The sequence below is a fragment of the Oncorhynchus tshawytscha genome, linkage group LG28, assembly GCF_018296145.1.
Source record: "Oncorhynchus tshawytscha isolate Ot180627B linkage group LG28, Otsh_v2.0, whole genome shotgun sequence".
Taxonomy (NCBI): domain Eukaryota; kingdom Metazoa; phylum Chordata; class Actinopteri; order Salmoniformes; family Salmonidae; genus Oncorhynchus; species Oncorhynchus tshawytscha.
This window is the reverse complement of record NC_056456.1, coordinates 12,229,573-12,255,911: the sequence shown is the minus strand read 5'-3', so window position 1 is coordinate 12,255,911 and position 26,339 is coordinate 12,229,573. Positions and strand designations below refer to the sequence as shown.

The 26,339-nt window shown below is 42.6% G+C and overlaps 1 protein-coding gene across 3 annotated transcripts; it reads left to right on the top strand.

Moving 5' to 3' along the window:
* Window positions 1-70: 70 nt before the first annotated feature.
* LOC112226744 (vasculin-like protein 1) lies at window positions 71-18,626 on the top strand. 3 transcript variants are annotated; one of them, XM_024391266.2, is made up of 11 exons: window positions 71-306; window positions 1,904-3,352; window positions 3,436-3,550; window positions 4,417-4,546; window positions 4,688-5,031; window positions 11,535-11,610; window positions 11,728-12,086; window positions 16,679-16,837; window positions 17,047-17,177; window positions 17,287-17,389; window positions 18,107-18,626. In XM_024391266.2, the coding sequence occupies exons 3-11, from the start codon at window positions 3,491-3,493 to the stop codon at window positions 18,278-18,280; spliced, it is 1,536 nt and encodes a 511-aa protein (XP_024247034.1). In that variant the 5' UTR covers window positions 71-306; window positions 1,904-3,352; window positions 3,436-3,490; the 3' UTR covers window positions 18,281-18,626. The 3 variants fall into 3 exon arrangements, with proteins under 3 accessions (XP_024247034.1, XP_024247031.1, XP_024247032.1); XM_024391263.2 differs by having other exon boundaries at window positions 16,676-16,837; XM_024391264.2 differs by lacking the exon at window positions 71-306 and adding an exon at window positions 391-413 and having other exon boundaries at window positions 16,676-16,837.
* Window positions 18,627-26,339: the final 7,713 nt, after the last annotated feature.

Sequence of the window (26,339 nt, the reverse complement as noted above, 5' to 3'; positions counted from 1 at the left end):
ACAATTTTGATGTAACTCTAGTTTGTTTGTAAGCTGCAACACCTTTTTTTATTTGTTTTACTTTTTTCCACGCTCCTGTTCAGTTTGAAACACACCATGCAACGCGCCAGGCTGCAATATTATTTTCAAGAACTTGAACGTACCCCCAGTAAGCTGCGCGAACGCGCTCCAAAAACCTAAACAAACACCAGAACGCCTCTTCATCTAGAGGCACATAACAGGAAGAAAGTATTTCAATGCTAATCATCGATGGAATATTACGTCTAAATATATTTTGTATAATATTTATTGATGAACATCTTGCAGGTATGTTTTGGCCTCATCATATCAAATATAGCAAGCTAACTAGCTAACATGCGAAACCCCGTGTGGACTAAAGGTAGCCATTTTGAAACCGTCTTGTTCTAACGAAGGTCTGTTTACCTCTATTTGCAGAAATGTGACAGCAATATTATAAACAATTTAAGTTACTCTGTTGCATAACTATATGGTATGTCTTTAACAGTAGTTCGGGACTGAGTAGTAGTTGTGCAAGCTAATGTAGCTAGCTAACATTAGATATTTAGCTAGCTAGTTGACTTGCTAGCTTCTAACGTTTCTGTAGCTCTCTAACAACTTGGTGAACGTTACAAAAAGTTAAGGGAACTAACTAGCTAATTATTTAGCAGTGATCAACGTTTTTGCTTTCAGAATCGGACCAAATCACTTGTCAACTTGCTGTCAAGAATTTAGATCTTGTCGACACATGTTAATTAAGACACTCCATTGCTTCAAGTCAAAAGTCACTCCAGTGATTGTGAATTGGTGCATCACTGAATGTGTCCTTCACAGCTGGCAGTGCTTCATCAATGGCTCTCAAGCAATTTTACTTTGCAATTAGAGTAATAACTTGGTCCACTTAATACACCATGGAAGCCATTGGGCAGCATATCACAGTGCTATACAGGATGTTTATTGATTTGTCTTCATGAAGTACTGCAGCCTCGGTCACTCATGATGACATGCTGTGGTTCGCAGGACTTAGCTAGCAGTTTAGAACACAGTTACTCACTGTGCCTTATTTAGATTAGGAGCTGAGTGTTTAGGTCTAGAGTATTTTTAGACTGGTATACATATTTGATCAAAGCTTGCATTTCTATAAGGGAGAAATCTGAGTATAACATGGCTTTGATTGTGTGTGTGTGTTTTTTAGCACCATTGCAACATGCTTGCTTTCTGTTTGTGGGTTTATCAAAGATGTTCTGGGAGCACGTTTCATCAAATTTGACATGCAATACCAACTTAGCTATCAAACTCCAGGCAGAATTCTGCCTTCTCCCAACAGCTCTCAGCCATTAGCTTCACCCACAACTGCCTCGTGAACTACAATCCCTACACTATTTTAACATTTAGAAACGTCAATAATCATCACTTGCGATATGGCTTTCAAAACATATGGCCCTTCTCTTTCATCAGTGAGAAAGAATCCTTCAATAAAAAAATATACTTACTGTAGGAGGTTTGCACAGATCCATACAGCTATGGGTGCCTCCATCCAACAAAGCGACACTTTTCCGAGTTATGCTTACACACAGGTGTTCGGCGCTGTAACATGGAGATATGGTAGTGTGGGAACACTAACCCTGTCAAGGTGTGTATCAATTGAACCTTTTTGTTTTTAGAAAATTATTTCTAGCTGATATGAAAGATATGGTCCTTACCCTTCCGAAACCATACTGCAAGCGATGCATGTTAATGTTCAGACCGAGCGTCTGGGCTAGTACACTGTGCCGTAAACATGACTGAAGAAACTTATAGGCTGAGGCGATGGCCATATGCATTACAACCTTACCGGTGTGCCTGAGATTCAAAAGTATTTGTTGTCGGTTTCTGAACTAACACTATTTCTGTTTTCTTTTTGCAGGTTGTGTCTGCAGAAGTGCATATGAAAGCAACACTACAAGAGGACTGAAAATACTTGGATTAACTGCATAGCACCTGTCTTTTGTGTTGTGAAAAGCTCAGAATCTTCAACAAAATGATTACGTTGACAAATTATCTGTGACATTCTCCATATGTTCCTACGCTTTCTTTTGCTTTGAAGGAAGACATTTGTGTTTTTCACTTGAGGTTCCCTCGTTTATGGGAAAGTGTATTTTTATATTTCAACAAAGGAGTCCCAGGTGTGTTGTGACACAGGGCATTGTGCTTGTAAGAGATTGCTGTTATATCGTCTAAAAGCTCACTCATCTATGAAATCTGAACTATTGCACTCTCCTCCTGCAACCGCACAACCACGGATTATTCTACCGGCAGTTAACAGATACAGATATAATAAGACGGATGAAGAAAGCAACAGGTCTAACCAGCCATTTAGGCACCATTGTCTTTAGCATGCACTGAAAAACAGCATTATAATGCATTGTTCTGCAGTATCAAAATTTCACTGACCTCGATTGAAGATGTCAGAAATGTAACAGTGGATTCTACTGCCTTTACTGTCATGTGACTTTAATACTAGACACCTTTTTTTCCCTTCAACCCTGGACAGCCTTTTCACTAGTTTAATGAGGTGAGCAGTGGTTTTCAGTGACCATTGGAATAAAAAATACTTTCTCTGAATCAATTTATTTTCTGCATATGTTTGGGTAGAGCTTAAAATGACTCTGTAAAAGGTGAGTCTTGGTCTAAGAGCTGGCACTCATAGTGGCGGGAGAAGAGCTAGAACCTCCTTCCACCCCTCTTCTGATGTCATTGTGGAACTGTCCTGTTCACATTGACCGAGATCAATACCCCAGAGTGTCAAATCTCACCAGACAACCTGCAGCTGCCTCTCCCATTGGACAATTCACCTTCCAATCTACTGAGCCCGTCAATCAGAACCTTCAGTTTCACAACAAAGATCAAGCTGACTTTGTGTCTCTGCCCCTGACAAAGAATCCTACCTGCTTTAGTAGAGTGATCAGGAATAATTGGGGGGGGTGGGGGTAACGGCGCTCCACAAAAAACTGTCACATGCAACTTCCCCAGCTCAAACCACGTGTTAAAATTGTTTGGGAAGTCCACAGCCATCAAATCCCCTCCAGGGTAACGAACCCTTGAATCAACCCCAGGCCTCTGGATAACCATTCCAGATCATCTCAGAAACCTGTGACCCGTCTCCCAACACTTCACCCTGGACGACAGGGTCTGTGTCTGGGGAAAGGGGCTGTTCTGTCCTGGAGGAGGAGGGCTCGGCAGTGGGGTGCTGCTCCCCATCACACACTCTGAGTCTAAGACCAGTGGTGTGCCTGTGAGCGGGCCAGAGAGAATAAGCCCGCAGAGGAGGGAGAGACTGGGAGGAGGAGAGGACTTCAGAGCCAAAGACTCTGGGGTAATAATGATACGTTTTATGCAACAATGTGTTGTTTCTTTTTTCCCAAAGTCCAAGATTTCTCATACATTTTTCTCTGTCAGATCTTTGCCATGAGGTTTGATGCCTCGATCCACTGACTGGAGACACTGGACCTAAATGGCGCAGCATGACTTTGTCCCTGCCTGGCTTAACTTCTCCACGCCCCAGCCTGCCAAGGTGAGCTCCTGTGTGTGTGTACGTGCGGGCGTGCAGCCAGGGGCAGGCCGATCGTGGGCAGACTGACTGCCATCAGCACAGGGTTCAGGAAAGATACTGTGTGTACTCAGGGGAAACAGACAGGAGAAACGCAAGTAAGTGGCATTGAATCAGTGAATACTGTGTACCAGAGATATTTGTTCCTCAACGAGTGGCTATCTTCCAGGCTCTGTGATAGAAATGTGTTTCATTGCTTGGTAAGTGAAAGCACTAGAAAAGGAAAGATAAATGTGCGTGTAAGTGTGAAAGGCAGGAGAGCTCGGTGTGGTGTTGTCTTGCTCTTGGAGCTCCTAGACACAGGGTTGAGATTCAGTTCTGTAGCTAAATGTGTTTTTGTACTTTAAGCAAGAGCTTGGCGTAGACCGGGTGTAGCCTATACAAGGTGACTTTCAGGGTGTACCAGCCAAATTACTTGTCTGTGGTGTGGACACAGACCTCAACCTTGGTCAGTGGCAGTCCAGTAAGATCAATCTGATAGTTGTGACTAATGGACTACACCAAGTTATTACATAAACACCAAACCTAAGCTGCTTAAGGTCTACGCTGCTGTATATTACATAGATATGTGTATTATGTTTCCGTGTGATATTATGCTGCTAACGAAATCAGATAAGATGTGTAGAGTTTGGTGTGGGAGATGGCTTCCTGTTTCCCACCCCTGAAAGTGTGTGTGTGTGTGTGTGTGTGTGTGTGTGTGTGTGTGTGTGTGTGTGTGTGTGTGTGTGTGTGTGTGTGTGTGTGTGTGTGTGTGTGTGGAGAAACTAGAGGACTAGAGTTATTATCTGGGAACAGATGGATTTTACTTCACTGACTTTTTTTGTGTCCAGTCCCCTGCAGCCAGCCTCGAGAAGCATGGCAACCCCCATCACCTCCGGGACAGCCGTGCTGCTGTGAGCCGCCGCAGACACAACTCCTCCGACGGCTTCTTCAACAACGGGCCCCTGCACTCCCCCGCAGGTAACCCTGATGATCCTAACCCCCTGTGCGCCCCCAAAAATGTATTTTCACCTCTAGTATGTTGACAGCTCGCGTATAAGAGCAGTGTTTGTTTTGTGTTCCATAGTATAAACCCGTCTATGTTCCTGTCTGGGTCTGTAGGTGATGGGTGGCAGCAGCCTTCTCTCCTCCTAAGGCATGACTCTGTGGACTCTGGGGTGGCAAAGGGGGGGCATGGTGGCCTGGCGGGTGTGCCCTGCTGGAAGGAGGCTCCTCCCACATGGCACGGAGCACCAAGGGGGGTGCAGGATGGGCACCACCACCAGGGGCGCCACACCAAACGCACCGGGCCCGGAGGAGGGGACAGGGACAGGCAGGGGGGGCACCGGCAGCGCAACGGCAACTTCCATCCCCGCAAGGGCGCCCCCGGGACCCCCTACCAGGACAAGTTCCTCAATGAGGAACGCAGCGGGGAGGACAAGCTGAAATTTGTGGAAGAGGACTTTGTGAGTAGTAATCTCATTCTCGAACCCCTCTGAAACACCCTGTATCATTTTAAGCAAAGTTAGCAAAGGCATTACAGGAGCTACATGTAGAATTTTTGCTTTGTAATTTCAGAAAATGTCCATAATATATCTGCAGTAATAGTTGAATGATAGTGTTTCACAATATTTTCACGGTAAAATCATATTATGATAAAGGAGCCTTCCCATTATGTGAAATGGGAAGCTGCACCCTCCCTCTCTTCCATCAGTGTCACTCAGAGGCATGGTCATCTCCTCACAAGCAGAATCAACAATGGCAAACTTGAACAGTAGAAATGGTTCTGCATTATGTGGTTTCAAAAATATTTTTGTTGTGCAAAACAAGCAATGTGTAGGGCAGGGGTGTTCAACTGCCAAAATATATATACAGCACCAAAAAAGTGTTAAACAAATCAAAATGTATTTTGATATTTTTCAAAGTGGCCACACTTTGCCTTGATGACAGCTTTGCACACTCTTGGCATTCTCTCAACCAGCTTCACCTGGAATGCTTTTCCAACAGTCTTGAAGGAGTTCCCACATATACTGAGCACTTCTTGGCTGCTTTTCCTTCACTCTGCGGTCTAACTCATCCCAAACCATTTCAATTGGGTTGAGGTTGGGTAACTCTCCTTCTTGGTCAAATAGCCCTTACACCGCCTGGAGGTGTGTTGGGTCATTGTCCTGTTGAAAAACAAACGATACTCCCACCAAGCGCAAACCAGATGGGATGGCGTATCACTGCAGAATGCTGTGGTAGCCATGCTGGTTAAGTGTGCCTTGAATTCTAAATAAATCACAGTGTCACCAGCAAAGCACCCCAACACCATCACACCTCATCTTCCATGCTTCACGGTGTGAACCACACATGCAGAGATAATCCGTTCACCTACTCTGTCTCACAAATACACGGTGGTTGGAACCAAAAATCTCAAATTTCCACCGGTCTACTGTCCATTGCTTGTGTTTCTTGGCCCATGCAAGTCTCTTCTTCTTATTGGTGTCCTTTAGTAGTGGTTTCTTTGCAGCAATTCGTCCATGAAGGGCTGATTCACGCAGTCTGCTCTGAACAGTTGATATGTGAAATGTCTGTTACTTTAAGTATTTATTTGGGCTGCAATCTGAGGTGCAGTTATTTGCCGATTTCTCAGGCTGGTAACTCTAATGAACTTATCCTCTGCAGCGGAGGTAACTCTGGGTCTTCCTTTCCTGTGGCGGTCCTCATGAGAGCCAGTTTCATCAAATCAAATCAAATCAAATTTTATTTGTCACATACACATGGTTAGCAGATGTTAATGCGAGTGTAGCGAAATGCTTGTGCTTCTAGTTCCGACAATGCAGTAATAACGAGCAAGTAATCTAACTAACAATTCCAAAAAAAAACTACTGTCTTATACACAGTGTAAGGGGATAAAGAATATGTACATAAGGATATATGAATGAGTGATGGTACAGAGCAGCATAGGCAAGATACAGTAGATGATAGAGTACAGTATATACATATGAGATAAGTATGTAAACCAAGTGGCATAGTTAAAGTGGCTAGTGATACATGTATTACATAAGGATGCAGTCGATGATATAGAGTACAGTATCAACGTATGCATATGAGATGAACAATGTAGGGTAAGTAACATTATATAAGGTAGCATTGTTTAAAGTGGCTAGTGATATATTTACATAATTTCCCATCAATTCCCATGATTAAAGTGGCTGGAGTAGAGTCAGTGTCATTGACAGTGTGTTGGCAGTAGCCACTCAATGTTAGTGGTGGCTGTTTAACAGTCTGATGGCCTTGAGATAGAAGCTGTTTTTCAGTCTCTCGGTCCCAGCTTTGATGCACCTGTACTGACCTCGCCTTCTGGATGACAGCGGGGTGAACAGGCAGTGGCTCGGGTGGTTGATGTCCTTGATGATCTTTATGGCCTTCCTGTAGCATCGGGTGGTGTAGGTGTCCTGGAGGGCAGGTAGTTTGCCCCCGGTGATGCGTTGTGCAGACCTCACTACCCTCTGGAGAGCCTTACGGTTGAGGGCGGTGCAGTTGCCATACCAGGCGGTGATACAGCCCGCCAGGATGCTCTCGATTGTGCATCTGTAGAAGTTTGTGAGTGCTTTTGGTGACAAGCCGAATTTCTTCAGCCTCCTGAGGTTGAAGAGGCGCTGCTGCGCCTTCCTCACGATGCTGTCTGTGTGAGTGGACCAATTCAGTTTGTCTGTGATGTGTATGCCGAGGAACTTAAAACTTGCTACCCTCTCCACTACTGTTCCATCGATGTGGATGGGGGGTGTTCCCTCTGCTGTTTCCTGAAGTCCACAATCATCTCCTTAGTTTTGTTGACGTTGAGTGTGAGGTTATTTTCCTGACACCACACTCCGAGGGCCCTCACCTCCTCCCTGTAGGCCGTCTCGTCGTTGTTGGTAATCAAGCCTACCACTGTTGTGTCGTCCGCAAACTTGATGATTGAGTTGGAGGCGTGCATGGCCACGCAGTCGTGGGTGAACAGGGAGTACAGGAGGGGCTCAGAACGCACCCTTGTGGGGCCCCAGTGTTGAGGATCAGCGGGGAGGAGATGTTGTTGCCTACCCTCACCACCTGGGGGCGGCCCGTCAGGAAGTCCAGTACCCAGTTGCACAGGGCGGGGTCGAGACCCAGGGTCAGCTTGATGACGAGCTTGGAGGGTACTATGGTGTTGAATGCCGAGCCAGTTTCATCATAGCGCTTGATGGTTTTTGCGACTGGACTTGAAGAAACTTTCAAAGTTCTTGACATTTTCTGGATTGACTGACCTTCATTTCTTAAAGTAATGATGGACTGTCGTTTCTCTTTGCTTATTTGAGCTGTTCTTGCCATAATATGGACTTGGTATTTTACCAAATATGGCTATCCTCTGTAAACCACCCCTACTTTGTCACAACACAAGTGATTGGCTCAAACGCATTAAGAAGGAATATATTCCACAAATTCACTTTTAACAAGGCACACCTGTTAATTGAAATTCCAAGTGACTACCTCATGAAGCTGGTTGAGGGAATGCGAAGAGTGTGCAAAGCTGTCATCAGGGCAAAAGGGTGGCTACTTTGAAGAATATAAAATATATTTTGATTTGTTCAACACTTTTTTGGTTACTACATGATTCCATACGTATTATTTCATAGTTTAGATGTCTTCACTATTATGTTTCAATGTAGAAAATAGTTTAAAAAATAAAGAAAAACCATGGAATGAGTAGGTGTGTCAAAACCTTTGACTAGTACTGTATATATACATTTTTATATATTTATTTTATTTCAATGTTTTTATGAATATCACTAGAAACAACAGAATAAATTAACTTGGAATTACATACCTACAGTATGAAAGAAAATAATATATTTCTAATGATGTCAACTTTATTTCTCAACTCCTAATATTGAGAAGATTACACTCATTGCAGCAAATTTAACTCACTGGAGTCAATTACACTCACATGAGAATCTCAATTTGAAAAAGCACCCGTAAATAGGCTACCAGTGCGGCAAGTAGATGTGCAGGGGTACGAGGTAGCTATGTACATATAGGTAGGGGTAAAGTGACTAGGCAACAACTCATAGACTGAGCTCTAGCAGAAGTGTATGTGGAGCAGTACAGTGTATTCAGACCCCTTGACCTTTTCCAATTGATTTATTTTTTAATACATTTGCAAACATTTCTACAAACCTGTTTTCGCTTTGGCGTTCTGGGTTATTGTGTGTAGATTGAGGATTTTTTTTTTTTTTTTTAATCCAATTTTATAAAGCTGTAACTTAACAAAATGTGGGAAAAGTCAAGGGGTCTGAATAGTTTCCAAATGCACGGTAGCTGCAGCATAGAGTGTCTTCAGAAAGTTTTCACACCCCTTAACTTTTTCCACATTTTGTTATGTTACAGCCTGATTTTAAAATATATTCAAATTAGATTTTGTGACACTGGCCTACACACAATACTCTAATGTCAAAGTGCAATTCTGTTTTTAGACACTTTTAGAAATTAGTAAAAAAATGAAAAGCTGAAATTACTTGATTTATTACTAAATAAATTCAGGAGTAAATACAGTGAGGGATAAAAATATTTGATCCCCTGCTGATTTTGTACATTTGCCCACTGACAAAGAAATGATCAGTCTATAATTTTAATGGTAGGTTTATTTGAACAGTGAGAGACAGAATAACAACAAAAAAATCCAGAAAAACGCATGTCAAAAATGTTATACATTTATTTGCATTTTAATGAGGGAAATAAGTATTTGACCCCTCTGCAAAACATGACTTAGTACTTGGTGGCAAAACCCTTGTTGGCAATCACAGAGGTCATACGTTTCTCGTAGTTTGCACACATCTCAGGAGTGATTTTGTCCCACTCCTCTTTGCAGATCTTCTCCACGTCATTAAGGTTTCGAGGCTGACGTTTGGCAACTCGAACCTTCAGCTCCCTCCACAGATTTTCTATGGGATTAAGGTCTGGAGAATGGCTAGGCCACTCAAGGACCTTAATGTGCTTTTTCTTGAGCCACTCCTTTGTTGCCTTTGCCGTGTGTTTTGGGTCATTGTCATGCTGGAATACCTATCCATGACCCATTTTCAATGCCCTGGCTGAGGGAAGGAAGTTCTCACCCAAGATTTGACGGTACATGGCCCCGTCCATCGTCCCTTTGATGCGGTGAAGTTGTCCTGTCCCCTTAGCAGAAAAACACCTCCAAAGCATAATGTTTCCACCTCCATGTTTGACGGTGGGGATGGTGTTCTTGGGGTCATGGGCAGCATTCCTCCTCCTCCAAACACGTTGAGTTGATGCCAAAGAGCTCCATTTTGGTCTCATCTGACCACAACACTTTCACCCAGTTGTCCTCTGAATCATTCAGATGTTCATTGGCAAACTTCAGACGGGCATATATATGTGCTTTCTTGAGCAGGGGACCTTGCGGGCGCTGCAGGATTTCAGTCCTTCACGGCATAGTGTGTTACCAATTGTTTTCTTGGTGACTATGGTCCCAGCTGCCTTGAGATCATTGACAAGATTCTCCCGTGTAGTTCTAGGCTGATTCCTCACCGTTCTCATGATCATTGCAACTCCACGAGGGGAGATCTTGCATGGAGCCCCAGGCCGAGGGAGATTGACAGTTCTTTTGTGTTTCTTCCATTTGCGAATAATCGCACCAACTGTTGTCACCTTCTCACCAAGCTGCTTGGTGATGGTCTTGTAGCCCATTCCAGCCTTGTGTAGGTCTACAATCTTGTCCCTGACATCCTTGGAGAGCTCTTTGGTCTTGGCCATGGTGGAGAGTTTGGAATCTGATTGATTGCTTCTGTAGACAGGTTTCTTTCATACAGGTAACAAACTGAGATTAGGAGCACTCCCTTTAAGAGTGTGCTCCTAATCTCAGCCAGAAATCTTTCTGATTGAGAGGGGGTCAAATACTTATTTCCCTCATTAAAATGCAAATCAATTTATAACATTTCTGACATCCGTTTTATGGATTTTTGTTGTTGTTATTCTGTCCCTCACTGTTCAAATAAACCTACCATTAAAATGATAGACTGATTTCTGATCATTCTTTTCTTAGGCTTGTCATCGGCAAGGGCTATGGAGTTTTTTTAGGATAAAAATACACGGAATAGAGCTAAGCACAGGCAAAATCCTAGAGGAAAACATGGTTCAGTCTGCTTTCCAAAAGACACTGGGAGACAAATTCATATTTCAGCAGGACAATAACCTAAAACACAAGGCCAATATACACTAGAGTTGCATAGCAAGACGACATTAAATGTTCTTGAGTTGCGTAGTTACGGTTTGTAATTAAATCAGCTTGAAAATCTATGGCGAGACTTGAAAATGGCTGCCTAGCAATGATCAACAACCAACTTAAACTTTAAACTTGAATTGTTTAAAAATAATAATGTGCAAATATTGTACAATCCAGGTGTGCAAAGCTCTTAGATACTTACCCAGGTAGACTCACAGCTGTAATCGCTGTGGTAATTCTAGATATGTATAGAGGTAATTCTAACATGTATAGACTCGGGTGTGAATACTTAAGCAAATGAGATATTTCTGTATTCAATTTACAAAAATGTACAAGCATTTCTACAAACATATTTTCGCTTTGTCATTATGGGGTATTGTGTGTATGTGGAAAAAAATATTATTAATCCTTTTTGAGTTCTGGCTGTAAAACAAAGCATTTTAGAATAAGTCAAGGGGTATGAATACTTTCTGAAGGCACTGTATATGTGGTGAGTGTGTGTGTGTGTGTGTTGATGTGAGGGTGGGTGGAGTCCAGTGTGTGCATAGAGTCAGTGAAAAATAGTTAGTTAAAAAAGGGGCCAATAGGCATAGTGACATTGAGACCTAGGGGGAAAAATGTCTGGATTGGTACAGGTAAACATAAAACATCATGGCAAATATACAGTATATACAGACTTCAATATAATGAATAATAACAAATAATGCTTAATGTTTTTTCTCCCAGCCCTCCCTTAACCCTGAAACAACTGGAAAGCCTGGAAACCAGACGAGGCCAGTGGCTCCTCACGCTGGAGTATGGGGTAATTGATTGATTTCGACATTAGAAAGCTGACATCAGTAACATCTTCAAAGTTCAGACCATTCCCTTATCTCCATGTCGTTACCCTCTAACAAGTTGTTGCTTCCCTTATCTCCAGAGAACCCTCCTAGTGGAAAGCAGATGGTGTCTAAGATGCTGGTGATCAAGAAGGTTTCCAAAGAGGACCCGGGATGCACTGCATTCTCTGCCAGCTTTGCCAGCTCCGGAGCCCCACCCATCAACAGCAGTAAAACCCTGCCCACCATTGCCAGTTCCACCCACTCTGTCTACAAGAACCTGGTGCCCAAGCCTGCCCTGGTGACCACCAAACCCCACCAGTGGAAGCCGAGTGGGAGGGACTCCATTAAGCCTGGCCTCCACTTGTCAGGACGAGACTCTGTCTTCACCAGTCCTGTGTCTGCAGCCAAACCCTATGCCTCTGCCACCCAGCTACAAAGCCACAACACCCCCAAAGAGGTGAGGGCAGCTCTGCAGACACCTAACACGCATGAAAGGGTTCAGAGTGGATTCGGAAAGTACTTTTTCCACATTTTGTTTTACGTTACAGCCTTATTCTGAAATTGATTAAATTAGCATTCCTGTAACATTATTTTGTACCACTTTAAATGTACAGTACATTCAGAAAGTATTCAGACTCCTTGACATTTTGTTACGTTACAGCCTTATTATAAAATGTATTAAATTGTTTTTTCCACGTCATCAATCTACACACAATACCCCATAATGACAAAGCAAAACAGGTTTTATGAATTTTTTGCAAGTGTATTAAAAATAAAGTAAATATGAATTTACATAAGTATTCAGAACCTTTACTCAGTACTTTGTTGAAGCACCTTTGGCAGCGATTACAGCCTTGAGTCTTCTTTGGTATGATTCTACAATCTTGCCCCATCTATATTTGGGGAGTTTCTCCCATTCTTTTCTGCAGATCTTCTCAAGCTCTGTCAGGTTGGATGGGGAGCGTATCTGCACAGCTATTTTCAGGTCTCTCCAGAGATGTTCAATTGGGTTCAATTCTGGACTCTGGCTGGGCCACTTAAGAACATTCAGAGACTTGTCCCAAAGCCACTCCTGCATTGTCATGGTGGTGTGCTTAGGGTCGTTGTCCTGTTGGAAGGTGAACCTCCACTCCAGTCTGAGGTCCTGAGCGCTCTGGAGCAGGTTTTCATTAAGGATTTCTCCGTTCACCTTTCCCTCGATCCTGACTAGTCAGTCTCCCAGTCCCTGCTGCTGAAAACCATCCCCCAAAGCATGATGCTGCCACCATGCTTCACCGTAGGTATGTTGCCAGGTTTCCTCTGTAAGTTGGCATCCAGGCCAAAGAGTTCAATCTTGGTTTCATGAGACCAGCGAATCTTGTTTCATGTGTTCTGAGAGTCCTTTTGGTGAACTCCAAGCGGGCTGTAATGTGCCTTTTACTGAGGTGTGGTGTCCGTCAGGCCACTCTACCATAAAGGCCTGATTGGTGGAGTGCTGCAGAGATGGTTGTCCTTCTGGAGGTTTCTCCCATCTCCACAGAAGAACTCTGGCGCTTTGTCAGAGTGAGCATCGGGTTCTTGGTCACATCCCTGACCAAGGCCCTTTTCCCCTGATTGCTCAGTTTGGCCCGTTCAGCCAGCTCTAGGAAGAGTCTTGGTGTTTCCAAACTTCTTCCATTTAAGAATGATGGAGACCACTGTGTTCTTGGGGACCTTCAATGCTGCAGAAATGTTATGGTACCCTTCCCCAGATCTGTGCGGCAACACAATCCTGTCTCGGAGCTCTATGGACAATTCCTTCGATCTCATGGCTTGATTTTTGCTGTGACATGCACTGTCAGGTGTGTGCCTTTCCAAATCATGTCCAATCAATTGAATGTACCACAGGTGGACTCCAAGTTGTTGAAACATCTCAAGGATGGTCAATGGAAATAGGATGCACATGAGCTCAATTTCGAATCTCATAGCAAAGGGTCTGAATATTTATTTAAGTAAGGTATTTCTGTTTTTTCTTTTCATGAAACCTGCAAGCATTTCTATAAACATGTTTTCTCTTTGTCATTATGGGGTATTGTGTGTATATTGTTGAAGGCATTTTTTATTTAATCCATTTTAGAATAAGGCTGTAACGTAACAAAATGTGGAAAAAGTGAATCATCAAATGTATTTATAAATCACATATTACATCAGCTGATGTCACAAAGTGCTATACATAAGCCCAGCCTAAAACAGCAAGTAATACAGATGTAGATGCAGTGTGGCTGGAAAGGCAGTAACCTGGAAAGGAACCTAGAGAGGAACCAGGCAAGGGCGGTTCGTCGCTCCAATGGCTTTCCGTTCACCTTCACACCCCTGGGCCAGACTACACTCAATCATTGGACCTACTGAAGAGATGAGTCTTCAATAAAGAATTAAAGGTTGAGACTGAGACTGCGTCTCTCACATGGGTTGGCAGACCACTCCATACAAATTTAGCTCTATAGGAGAAAGCCCTGCGTCCCTAGAAATTCTAGGGACAGTTAGAAGGCCTGCGTCTTGTGACCGTAGCGTATGTATAGGTATGTACGCAGGACCACATCGGAGAGACCGGTAGGAGCAAGCCCATGTAATGCTTTGTAGGTTAGCAGTAAAACCTTGAAATCAGCCTTTAATAGGAAGCCAGTGTAGAGAGGCTAGCATTGGAGTAATATGAACACATTTTTTGGATTCTAGCAGCCGTGTTTAACACTAACTGAAGTTTATTTAGTGCTTTATCCAGGTAGCCGGAAAGTAGAGCATTGCAGTAGTCTAATCTATAAGTGATAAAAGCATGGAATCACTTTTCTGCATAATTTCTGGACAGAAAGTTTCAGATTTTTGCAATGTTACGTAGATGGAAAAAAAAGCTGTCCTTGAAATAGTCTTGATATGTTCATCAAAAGAGAGATCAGGGTCCAGAGTAACGCCGAGGTCCTTCACAGTTGTATTTGAGACGACTGTATAACCATCAAGATTGTCAGATGAAACAGAAGATCTTTGTTTCTTGGGACCTAGAACTAGCATCTCTGTTTTGTCCGAGTTTAAAAGTAAAAAATTGCCGCCATCCTTCTGTCTGAAACACAGGCTTCCAGGAAGGGCAATTTTGGGACTTCACCATATTTCATCGAAACATACAGCTGTGTATTGTCCGCATAGCAGTAAAAGTTAACATTATGTTTTCGAATGGCATCACCAAAAGGTAAAATATATAGTGAAAACAATAGTGGTCCTAAAACGGAACCTTGAGGAACACGGGAACGTACAGTTGATTTGTCAGAGGACAAACCATCCACAGAAACAAACTGATATCTTTCTGACAGATAAGATCTAAACGAGGCCAGAACTTGTCCGTGTTGACCAATTTGGGTTTCCAATCTCTCCAAATGAGTGTGGTGATCGATGGTGTCAAAAGCAGCACTAAGGTCTAGGATAGAGGTCGACCGATTATGATTTTTCAACACCGATACCGATTATTGGAGGACCAAAAAAGCCGATAACGATTAATCGGCCGATTTAAATAAATAAAAATGTATTTGTAATAATGACAATTACAACAATACTGAATGAACACTTATTTTAACTTAATATAATACATCAATAAAATCAATTTAGCCTCAAGTAAATAATGAAACATGTTCAATTTGGTTTAAATAATGCAAAAACAAAGTGTTGGAGAAGAAAGTAAAAGTGCAATATGTGCTATGTAAGAAAGCTAACATTTCAGTTCCTTGCTCAGAACATGAGAACATATGAAAGCTGGTGGTTCTTTTCAACATGAGTCTTCAATATTCCCAGGTAAGAAGTTTTAGGGTGTAGTTATTATAGGAATTATAGGACTATTTCTCTCTATACCATTTGTATTTCATTAACCTTTGACTATTAGATGTTCTTATAGGCACTTCAGTATTGCCAGTGTAACAGTATAGCTTCCGTCCCTCTCCTCGCTCCTCCCTGGACTCGAACCAGCAACACAACGACAACAGCCACCATCGAAGCAGCGTTACCCATGCAGAGCAAGGGGAACAACCACTCCAAGTCTCAGAGCGAGTGACGTTTAAAATGCTATTAGCGTGTGCTAACTAGCTAGCCATTTCACTTCGGTTACACCAGCCTCATCTCGAGAGTTGATAGGCGTGAAGTCATAAACGGAGCAATGCTTGACGCACAACGAAGAGCTGCTGGCAAAACGCACAAAAGTGCTGTTTGAATGAATGTTTATGCGAATGAATGTTAATGTTTAGACCTCTAGTCTAGGAGCACGAGGACAGATGCAAAGCCTTGGTCTGACGCCATTAAAAGGTAATTTACCACCTTCACGAGTGCAGTCTCAGTGCTATGATGGGGTCTAAAACCAGACTGAAGCATTTTGTATACATTGTTTTTCTCCAGGAAGGCAGTGAGTTGCTGCGCAACAGCTTTTTCACATTTTTTTTTGAGAGGAATGGGAGATTCAATATTAGCCGATAGTTTTTTATGTTTTCTAGGTCAAGGCTTGGTTTTTTCAAGAGAGGCTTTATTACTGGCACTTTTAGTGAGTTTGGTACACATCTGGTGGATAGGGAGCCCTTTATTATGTTCAACCTAGCAGGGCCAAGCACAGGAAGCAGCTCTTTCAGTAGTTTCGTTGGAATAGGGTCCAGTATGCAGCTTGAAGTTTTAGAGGCCATGATTATTTTCATGAATGTGTCGAGATGTAGGATTAAAAAACCTTGAGTGTCTCCAATCCTAGGTCCTGGTAGTGTTGTGCAGATTCAGGACAACTGAGCTTTGGAGAAAAATGCAGATTTGAAGAGGAGTAATTTGCTTTCAATGATCATGATCATTTCGTCAAAGAATTTGAAAGCCATCCTCTCTTGGGGAATGCTACTTTTTAGTTAGCTTTGCGACGGTATCAAAAATACACTTTGGATTGTTCTGGGGTCTGAATACTTTCTGAATGCACTGTAGCATACAAATCCAGTCCTGGAGACTGAAAGGGAGAAAAGTTCACATAACTGTTAGAAGCAAGAGCTAAGCATTCTCTTCTCTCTCTACATCTGTGTTGTCTAGCAGCATCCCTACAGTACGACTCCTCCCATGGACATTGGCCCATCGTCGCGGCTAAAGCTGATGCGGCGCGGACCAGACCGGAAGAGTGATTTCCTGCGGACGCTGAAGGACGAGTGCACCGGAGACCTGACCTCCAGCAGCAGCCCTGGAACTCCTGGACAGGTACATAACGCCCCTAAAAAATGTCCAAGTGGGACAGAAAGGCCCAAAACTTTAAAAATCTTACATTTAAGCCAAGTGAAGGTAAATTCACAGGCTGACTGAGGAAAATGAATCAGTGGCTCGGAACGTTACATGGTTCAGTTCATATGTAAGCAGAAGTGACCTGTTTTTATTAAGGTGTCTTTTCTTTGGTGTGAATGACTCCTCAGGGCGAGAGCAGCACCCCAGAGCCCAAAGCCTACCGCCAGGGAGTCTGCCATGAGAATGGCCTGTCTCACTCCCTCTCTCTCAACAATTCAGACACTGATCACCTGTCTAGCTCCCTAGAGGCAGAACACAGGTAGGACTGACACACACACACACACACACACACAAAACACACACCACACAGACACACACACACACACACCCCATTAGTCTGCTAAGCAGTGTTTGCTGTTTTATGGTAGATTACTGAAAGCCATGGGCTGGCAGGAATACCCAGAAAATGATGACAGCTTCCTGCCCCTGACAGAGGATGAGCTCAGAGAGTTCCAGACTAAAACTGAACAGGTACGAGTTTGTAGTAGTCTTACAATATCATCAATATGTTATGTGCATCTTCAATGACAGACTGTTATCAACTTCATAGGAAGTGGCATGTGGTTGTACAGAATGAAAACGGGGTGTTTAGATAACCCAATTCCCGTTTATACCTGGCGCTAACATGCTTCCTTTGTCCTGATTTTGTCCACATTCTGATTGAGCCATCATTTTTAGATGGGTGTAGAGTAGCCAATCAAAAGACATTGTGAACTGATTGTAATCAGATCTTTCTGACTACCCTCCAGAGGTAGTCAGGCACGGAATGTATCTGGATATCTTACAAGTGTAAAAAAGATCTGGATGGTGAAACCATTTAAATTATCATTATAGCGCCCAGTCAAATGATTGACGAGACAGAGTCAAGGCATAAATAATTGTCTAATTTTATGATTTATAAAATATTATTTTGAAACAATCTCTCAAATACTTTTTATACATGGAGTGACCAGGAAATCTGGTCACAGTGGACCGATAAGACACATTTTAATGCCATGTGTAAACGTAACAGAACTTGATCAGATAGTGAAAACCACATGTTAGCGCAAGGTGTAAAAAAGGCTCCTGTGTATGTGTTGTAGCCAACACTCCCATGTCGTATGGAAGAGTTGTCTGAAGCACATAGCATGAGAACCAGGTTAGTGTCTAGCTTCTTGTTTTGACTCAGGTGGTTCTTGTTCTTCCCAGCTGAAGAGAAACGGGGTCCTCCCCCGGGGCGCACGAGGCGTCACCCTCCACTTCACCCCCTGGAGGTGTGTGGCTGAGGCTCACCTAGAAGATGACGAGGGCTCAGAGTCTGAAACCAGCAGCAGCAGCCAGACCTCGGACGATGATGACGTCGGCGATTGCATCAAAACCTGACGAAGTGGCTTTACGAAACAAACCCGACACACACACACCCCTCTTGTCTTCGTTTTCAGAACACCTGTTTCGACTTGATCTTGCACAAGCTACAACCAATCACATCCTAGTGGAGGGGGAAGTTTCAGCTTCCCCATGCGGAGGTCTTTTTCCCTGCGTTGCCTCCTTCTCTGCACCTCCTCCCCCCTTCCCTTCCTCCTCGCTTTGTGGAACTGAGTGTTCGTCAAGAAAAGGGCAATGCACATCCGATTCTGCTTTAAACAGACTAACTCATCTCAGTGACACTGACGACATTAATGATATTAATAAAATTGGTTCCTGACACGGTGAGATGTTTCAATACGAATCCGGCCTTGCTTGGTGTTATGTGTTCCGATTGTTGTTTCTATGAACAAGTTGCTGGATTGCGTTAATGGTCAATCGCATCACATGGATCCAGCCACCCATAGATATACTAACCCTTTCTTCAATACAGTGTTAACCATGTTGCTTACAGCACACAAACCTTCCAGGGGTCTAATCTGACCCGATGCCTGTGACACTCCTATCTTTCCCAGTTTCTCACCTGTCCCATAAATCAAATCTGGAAAATGGAACATACGATGCAGACTGCGATTACCACTAAAACAGATGAAGTGCTCTATTCACTGTCACAGCAGCGTTATCGATGGTACACAAGAAATGTAAAAGGTAGTTTTTCTGATTGAGCTGTCATTCAGCGTTTACCATGAATGCAGTCTGCCAACGAGAGAACGTTGCCTTTTAAATGTCACATCACGCTGTAACACTGATTTTTTTTCCCTACATGATCCGCCTCTGTTCCCTCTCAGCAAAGTGTTTCTCACCAGCCCAGTCATCTGATAATGAGTTAATTCAACTGGGCTGGCCACTGAGCAAGGATATCTATTCCCATAGTAAGTAAGTAACCTTGGCTTGTGTGAATCGGAACGGCTCATATGAGCAGGAGCCTTTCTCCTGCTTCTGTAGCGTGAGGCAGCTCGATGTACAAGTACACCCCCCTGGACAGGACGCTAAGTCTTATTGCGGGGCCTTACCTACAATCTATCTCCTTAATGCTGAGTGCCAAGAGAAGATGCATGTAATTCATAGCCATACATCTATTCCATAGGTATACAAAATTCAATGTGTTCACAGTACACCACTGATCACTGCGAGGAGGAACTGAGGCATTCGTTTAAACTGTTTCAAGAGGTAGATATCTTCCTACCAAATTCCCATTTTACGTTTCTTTACATATTCAAACAGAGATGATTCGTTGATCAATTAGGTACTCTTTATTAATACTAAATATTACAAATATGAAAAACAAAGCACAACCAGGTACACCATAGGAACATATCATATTTACAACTTGATCTGCATTAGAAGGATGTGATGGCATCAGGCAGTCACCAGGGCTTCACTGGCTGTAGGGAGGAAGCATGAGAAAATAATCACAACACTGAATTCACTGACAATGACTTTGTCATTGCAATCACAAAGAGGCACATGCTATTGAATGTGGTGATCTATTTAGTTGCATTTAAAATTGGTCTAGTAGTAGTACATGTAGGTATTCCATGGTATTTACTGTCACTACCTGTGCAGTGGAAAATACAATCAATATATACCTTTCAACCTCCATTTTGTTAACATGAGTCTCCTGTTTCGCCTTTTTAAAGTCACTCCTTTACTAAGCTGTCTTCTGGTTCCCACTGTTAAACGGTACGAATAGGTGTGTGTGTGGATGCTAGGAGGAGGACTAGAGGTGTTATCTGGGAGCAGATATGTTCACGTCACTGACCTTTTTTTCAGACCAGGTGAGATGTCGGAGACTGAGGGGCTGTTTCTGTAGGTGGACCTGACTTGAATCTGAGTGAGGCGGTAGGACGCATAGTCATAGAATATGTTGTTTTAAAACACACACCAACCAATAAACCTGCCTAAAATCCCAAATTTTAGGCTTACCATAGGTGCAAACGTCCCACCGTTTTGAGAACTTCCACTCGGAGCTGGAAACGCTGAACCACCTGCCTGAATAAACAACCAATGAAAGGTGAAATCAAACTTCGTGCTAGCCATATTGCATAAGCTCAAACCTAATTAAGAGAGCCTAAAAAGGTAAGGGCTAGAACCAGGTTAATCAATCTGGTTAGATCCCTCACCAGTGTCTCCTGCATCACAGCCTCTGCTGCAGCAGAGGCAGCCATCTTCTGTCCCACTGTGGCGTCTTCCACCTTCTCCTGGATCTCTGTCAGTAGATCCTTCAGCTCCACCGTTTCCTTCCTCTCTTCAACAGCTGCATCGGGCCCCTCTGCTTTTAACACCCCCTGATGCTTGGTTGGGAGACAAACAATGAAAGAGTGTTTGTTACAAGGAAGAAAACTACAATTTTCCAAGAATTAAACCATCTAAACAATTCCTTTTCATTCAAAATGAGAATCACTCATCACATTCACCTCTGCTAGTTTGCTCTTGATGACCCTGGCGGAGTTGTTGAGGTGTTTGATGGCCTGGCTGTACTGGCAGTCAGAGCAGGGGGTGAGACCCAGCTGGCAGTGCATCTCGGCCTGGGCTCCCAGCAGCTGGTCCTCCTTACACTCTTTCCTTCAATAAAACACAAACTCAGTCTCAAACTGTTAAGTTGGTTTCGTAAACATCTATCCAACGGGTCAAGGTTATTATAGTAAACTAAAAACTGAAACAAACTAAATCTAATCATGAATAAACAATTTAGTAAACTAATAAAATTAAGAAACCTGTTTGAAAACCTACAACTATACTGAAACTATTATATTTGACTCCAAAACGAAGTAAAATCAAATCAAACCATCATGAATTATCTTCAGTTGTATATTTTTGGGGGGCATAATTCGAATGGGTGGGGTTCAAGCTTTTTTTCAGAGGATATTCAAGCTTCTGAATCTGGCAGGTCACATTCTTAATCTCTTCATTCAAAGAATATAATGGACACATTACTGACAGTTGTGGCTTCTTTGCGTGAGGTATTGTTGTCTACCTTCTAGACCTTTGTGCTGTTGTCTGTGCCCAATAATGTTTGTACCATGTTTTGTGCTGCTACCATGTTGTGTTGCTCCATGTTTTTATGTTGTGTTGCTACCATGCTGTGTTGTCATGTGTTGCTGCCTTGCTATGTTGTTGTCTTAGGTCTCTCCTTATGTAGTGTTTTGTCTCTCTTGTCGTGATGTGTGTTTTGTCCTATATTTATATATATCATTTTTTTATCCCAGCCCCCGTCCCCGCAGGAGGCCTTTTGTCAGGCCGTCATTGTCAATAAGAATTTGTTCTTAACCGACTTGCCGAGATGATAAAAAAAAAATAATAATAATATAAAAAAATTGAGATTGACTTTCATCCAGCAGGACCGTAGATATACCGTAGATTGTAGACAGAAAGCCGAGGAGTGAAGTCAAGGGAGTTGCATCTGCAATAGCCAAAAGTCGGACACTAATATGGTTTTCCAACAGCAAGGCTTAGATCAACATGGCAGTGTTGCCATTGTTCATAAAACGTTTTCTTCACAATGTTGAAATAAACATGTATCGTTCCCCCATAATCACACACTAACAAACTGAAATAAACAATTGTGTATATTGTACAATCAATTAGTGATAGAGACTCAAATATTTATTTGTATCTATCTACTATATACATAAATTGTCATGTCTTTGGTCACATTCATTTGGGTCAAACAAAAACACCCTAATGATTGGTTGACAATAGAGCCTCTCACAATGCAGGCCATGGCAGCAGGATGAAGTTTAACCATAACTGCAGAAACTTGCAGTTCACTTGGGCACAAGTCAGACTATTTTTTCCCCCAGAATGCAACACATTTTGAAAGACGATGGTCACCGACTTGACAAAAGTGATCCACTCTAACATGGCCATTGAGATGAGCACGATGAGACTTTGCTCTCACACACACATGTACATACACAGGTGTGCTTCAAGCTCTGCCTTAGAATACGTGGACAACTACAAATACATAGGTGTCTGGTTAGACTGTAAACTCTCCATCTATAAAATAGCCTCCAACACTCTACTCAACAAACTGGATGCAGTCTATCACTGTGCCATCCGTTTTGTCACCAAAGCCCCATACACTAGCCACCATTGCGACTTGTACGCTCTCGTTGGTTGGCCATCGCTTCATACTCGTCGCCAAACCCACTGGCTACAGGTTATCTACAAGTCTCTGCTAGGTAAAGCCCCGCCTTATCACAGCTCACTGGTCACCATAGCAGCACCCACTCGTAGCACACGCTCCAGCAGGTATATCTCACTGGTCACCCCCAAAGCCAATTCCTCCTTTGGTCATCTTTGCTTCCAGTTCTCTGCTGCCAATGACTGGAATGAACTGCAAAAATCTCTGAAGCTGGAGACTCATATCTCCCTCACTAGCTTTAAGCACCAGCTGTCAGAGCAGCTCACAGATCACTGTCACCTGTACATAGCCCATCTGTAAACAGCCCATCAATCTACCTACCTCATCCCCATACTGTATTTATTTATTTATCTTGCTCCTTTGCACCCCAGTATCTCCACTTGCACATTCATCTTCTGCACATCTACCATTCCAGTGTTTAATTGCTATATTGTAATTACTTCGCCACCATGGCCTATTTATTGCCTTAACTCCCTTAACTTACCTCATTTGCACTCACTGTATATAGATGTTTTGCTTTCTTCTGTTCTACTGTATTATTGACTATGTTTTGTTTATTCCAGGTGTAACTCTGTGTTGTTGTATGTGTCGAATTGCTATGCTTTATCTTGGCCAGGTCACAGTTGCAAATGAGAACTTGTTCTCAACTAGCCTACCTGTTTAAATAAAGGTGAAATATAAAAATAAATAAAAAAGCTGCTACAACTGGTACCTACAGGACCAAAACAATTGAGAAGTTTAGCCTCATGCTTCAAAGCTTCAGGGGCCTCATTTATCAATCATGCTTAGATACAAATCAGTACATAAAGCATGCATGGGATCATTTCCACGCAAAGTGTGAAATTTGTCAATAAGAACATTTGCTTGTGAGTGTGCATAAATTTACACACAGCCATGACCATGCGCAGTGCTGTCATTAGGCCGAGCTTGTTTTTGATCCAGTCCCAATCTTTAATTAAAAAATAAATAATTACATTTCAGTCTGATATAAGTTTCCATAACCACACATCACTTGCAAAAGTATTTAAAAAGTATTTAAAGTATTTAAACAAGTTTTTACTAACACATTTTTATGAAAAAAAATGAACAATACAAGCCCACCTGCAGGGATTCAAAATTTTATAAAAATATAGGACAAAGCACATCACGACAAGAGAGACACCACACCACTACATAAAGAGAGACCTAAAGACAACAACATAGCATGGTAGCAACACAACATGACAACATCATGATAGCAACACAACATGGAAGCAGCACAACATGGTAGCAGCACAAAACATGGTATGAACATTATTGGGCACAGACAACAGCACAAAGGGCAAGAAGGTAAATACAACAATACATCACGCGAAGCAACCACAACTGTCAGTAAGTATGTCTACGATTGAGTCTTTGAATGAAGAGATGGAGATAAAACTGTCCAGTTTGAGTGTTTGTTGCAGCTCGTTCCAATCGCTAGCTTGCAGCAAACTGAAAAGAGGAGCAACCCAGGGATGTGTGTGCTTTGGGGACTTTTAACAGAATGTGACTGGCAGAATGGGTGTTGTATGTGGAGGATGAAGGCTGCAGTGGGTATCTCAGATAGGGGGGAGTGAGGCCTAAGAGGGTTTTATAAATAAGCAGAGATGACCAATTTACAGAGTAGTATAGAGTGCAATGATGTGTCCTATAAGGAGCATTGGTGGTAAATCTGATGACCGAATGGTAAAGAACATCTAGCCGCTCGAGAGCACCCTCTCCTGCCGATCTATAAATTACATCTCTGTAATCTAACATGGGTAGGATGGTCATCTGAATCAGGGTTAGTTTGGCAGCTGGGATGAAAGAGGAGTGATTACAATAGAAGAAATCAAGTCTTTTCTTCCTACCAAACCACATTAACTTTGATTTGGAAGTGTTCAGAACAAGGTTAAGGGCAGAGAAAGCTTGTTGGACACTAAGAAAGCTTTGTTGTAGAGCGTTTGACATAAAATCTGGGGAGGGGCTAGATGAGGATAAGACTGTATCTTCTGCATATAATGGATGAGAGAGCTTCCTACTGCTTGAGCATGTTGATAAGGACAATTTTGAAGAGTGTGGGGCCTAGGATCGAGCCTTGGGGTGCTCCCTTGGTGACAGGCAGTGGCTGCGACAGCAGATGTTCTGACTTTATATACTGCACTCTTTGAGAGAGGTAGTTAGCAAACCAGGCCAAAGACTCCTCGGAGACACCAATACTCCTTAGCCGGCCCACAAGAATGGAATGGTCTACCGTATCAAAAGCTTTGGACAAGTCAATAAAAATAGCAGCATAACATTGCTTAGAGTCAAGTGCAATAGTGACATAATTTAGGACCTTTAAGGTTGCAGTGACACATCCATAACCTGAGCAGAAACCAGATTACATACCCGAGAGAATACTATAGACATCAAGAAAGTCAGTCAGTTGATTATTGACAAGTTTTTCAAACACTTTTGATAAACAGGCCAAAATATAAATTGGCCTATAACAGTTATGATCAGCTTGATCTCCCCCTTTAAATAAAGGACGCACCGTGGCTGCCTTCCAAGCAATGGGAACCGCCTCAGAGAGGAGAGACAGGTTACAAAAGTCAGAGATAGGATTGGCGATGATACGGGCTGCAACCTTAAAGAAGAAAGGGTCTAAACCATCTGACCCAGATGTTTTTTGGGGGTCAAGTTTAAGGAGCTCCTTGGACTCAGTGACCGCCTGTAGAGAGAAACTTTGTAGCGGGGCAGGGAAAAAGAGGGAGGAGCATTGGGGATAGATGCATTAGAAGGGTTGGGAGATGATGAAATGTTGGACGGGCAAGGAGGCAGAGTCAAATAGGAATCCTGACTTAATGAAGTGGTGATTAAAAAGTTCCGCCATGTGCTCCTTGTCAGTAACAACCACATCATCAACATTAAGGGACATGGGCAGCTGTGAGGAGGAGGATTTATTCTCCAGGTCTTTAACTGTCTTCCAGAACTTCTTGGGGTTATACCCATAGAGAGAACTTCTCCTTAAAGTAACTAACTATGGCCTTCTGAATAGCCTGAGTGCACTTATTTATAATTTCCTGAACAAGAGTCAGTCGGCATGAGTATGCGTGTGTCAAGCGATTTGCCAAATGGAATTATTGAGGTGGAGTACCTCTGCCAAATAAAATAAAATAAAATGTTATTGGTCACATACACATGGTTAGCAGATGTTACTGTGAGTGTAGCGAAATGCTTATGCTTCTACATACGACAGTGCAAACAGTATCTAACAGGTAATATCTTACAATTCCACAACAAAACTGAATATCTGACATAATCCACAACAAAACCGAATACACACGATTAATTTTTTTATTTTTTATTTTACCTTTATTTAACTAGGCAAGTCAGTTAAGAACAAATTCTTATTTTCAATGACGGCCTAGGAACAGTGGGTTAACTTCTTGGTGACAGGGGGGCAGTATTGAGTAGCTTGGATGAATAAGGTGCCCAGAGTACACTGCCTGCTACTCTGTCCCAGATGCTAATATATGCATATTATTAGTAGTATTGGATAGAAAACACTCTGAAGTTTCTAAAACTGTTTGAAGGATCTACAGCATTAGCTTCATTATCAGAGAGATAAGCACAACCACTAGGCCAAATTGTATAATTAGGCAAGCGCCAACTACTTGTGTGGTTTAACAATTCAGAATGCTTACCGTCATCATTGTCTGTGCTTTGATGTTGGAGTCTTTGGGCTTTTCTTCCTCCTCCTCATCTTCTTCAGGAACCCTCATCAGAGCATTCCCCAAGATGCCATTCTCCATCCTGCTTCACATAGACAAAATTACATATTCAAAGTCTTAGCTACAACTGTAATGGAGGTGGTTTGGTGAGACC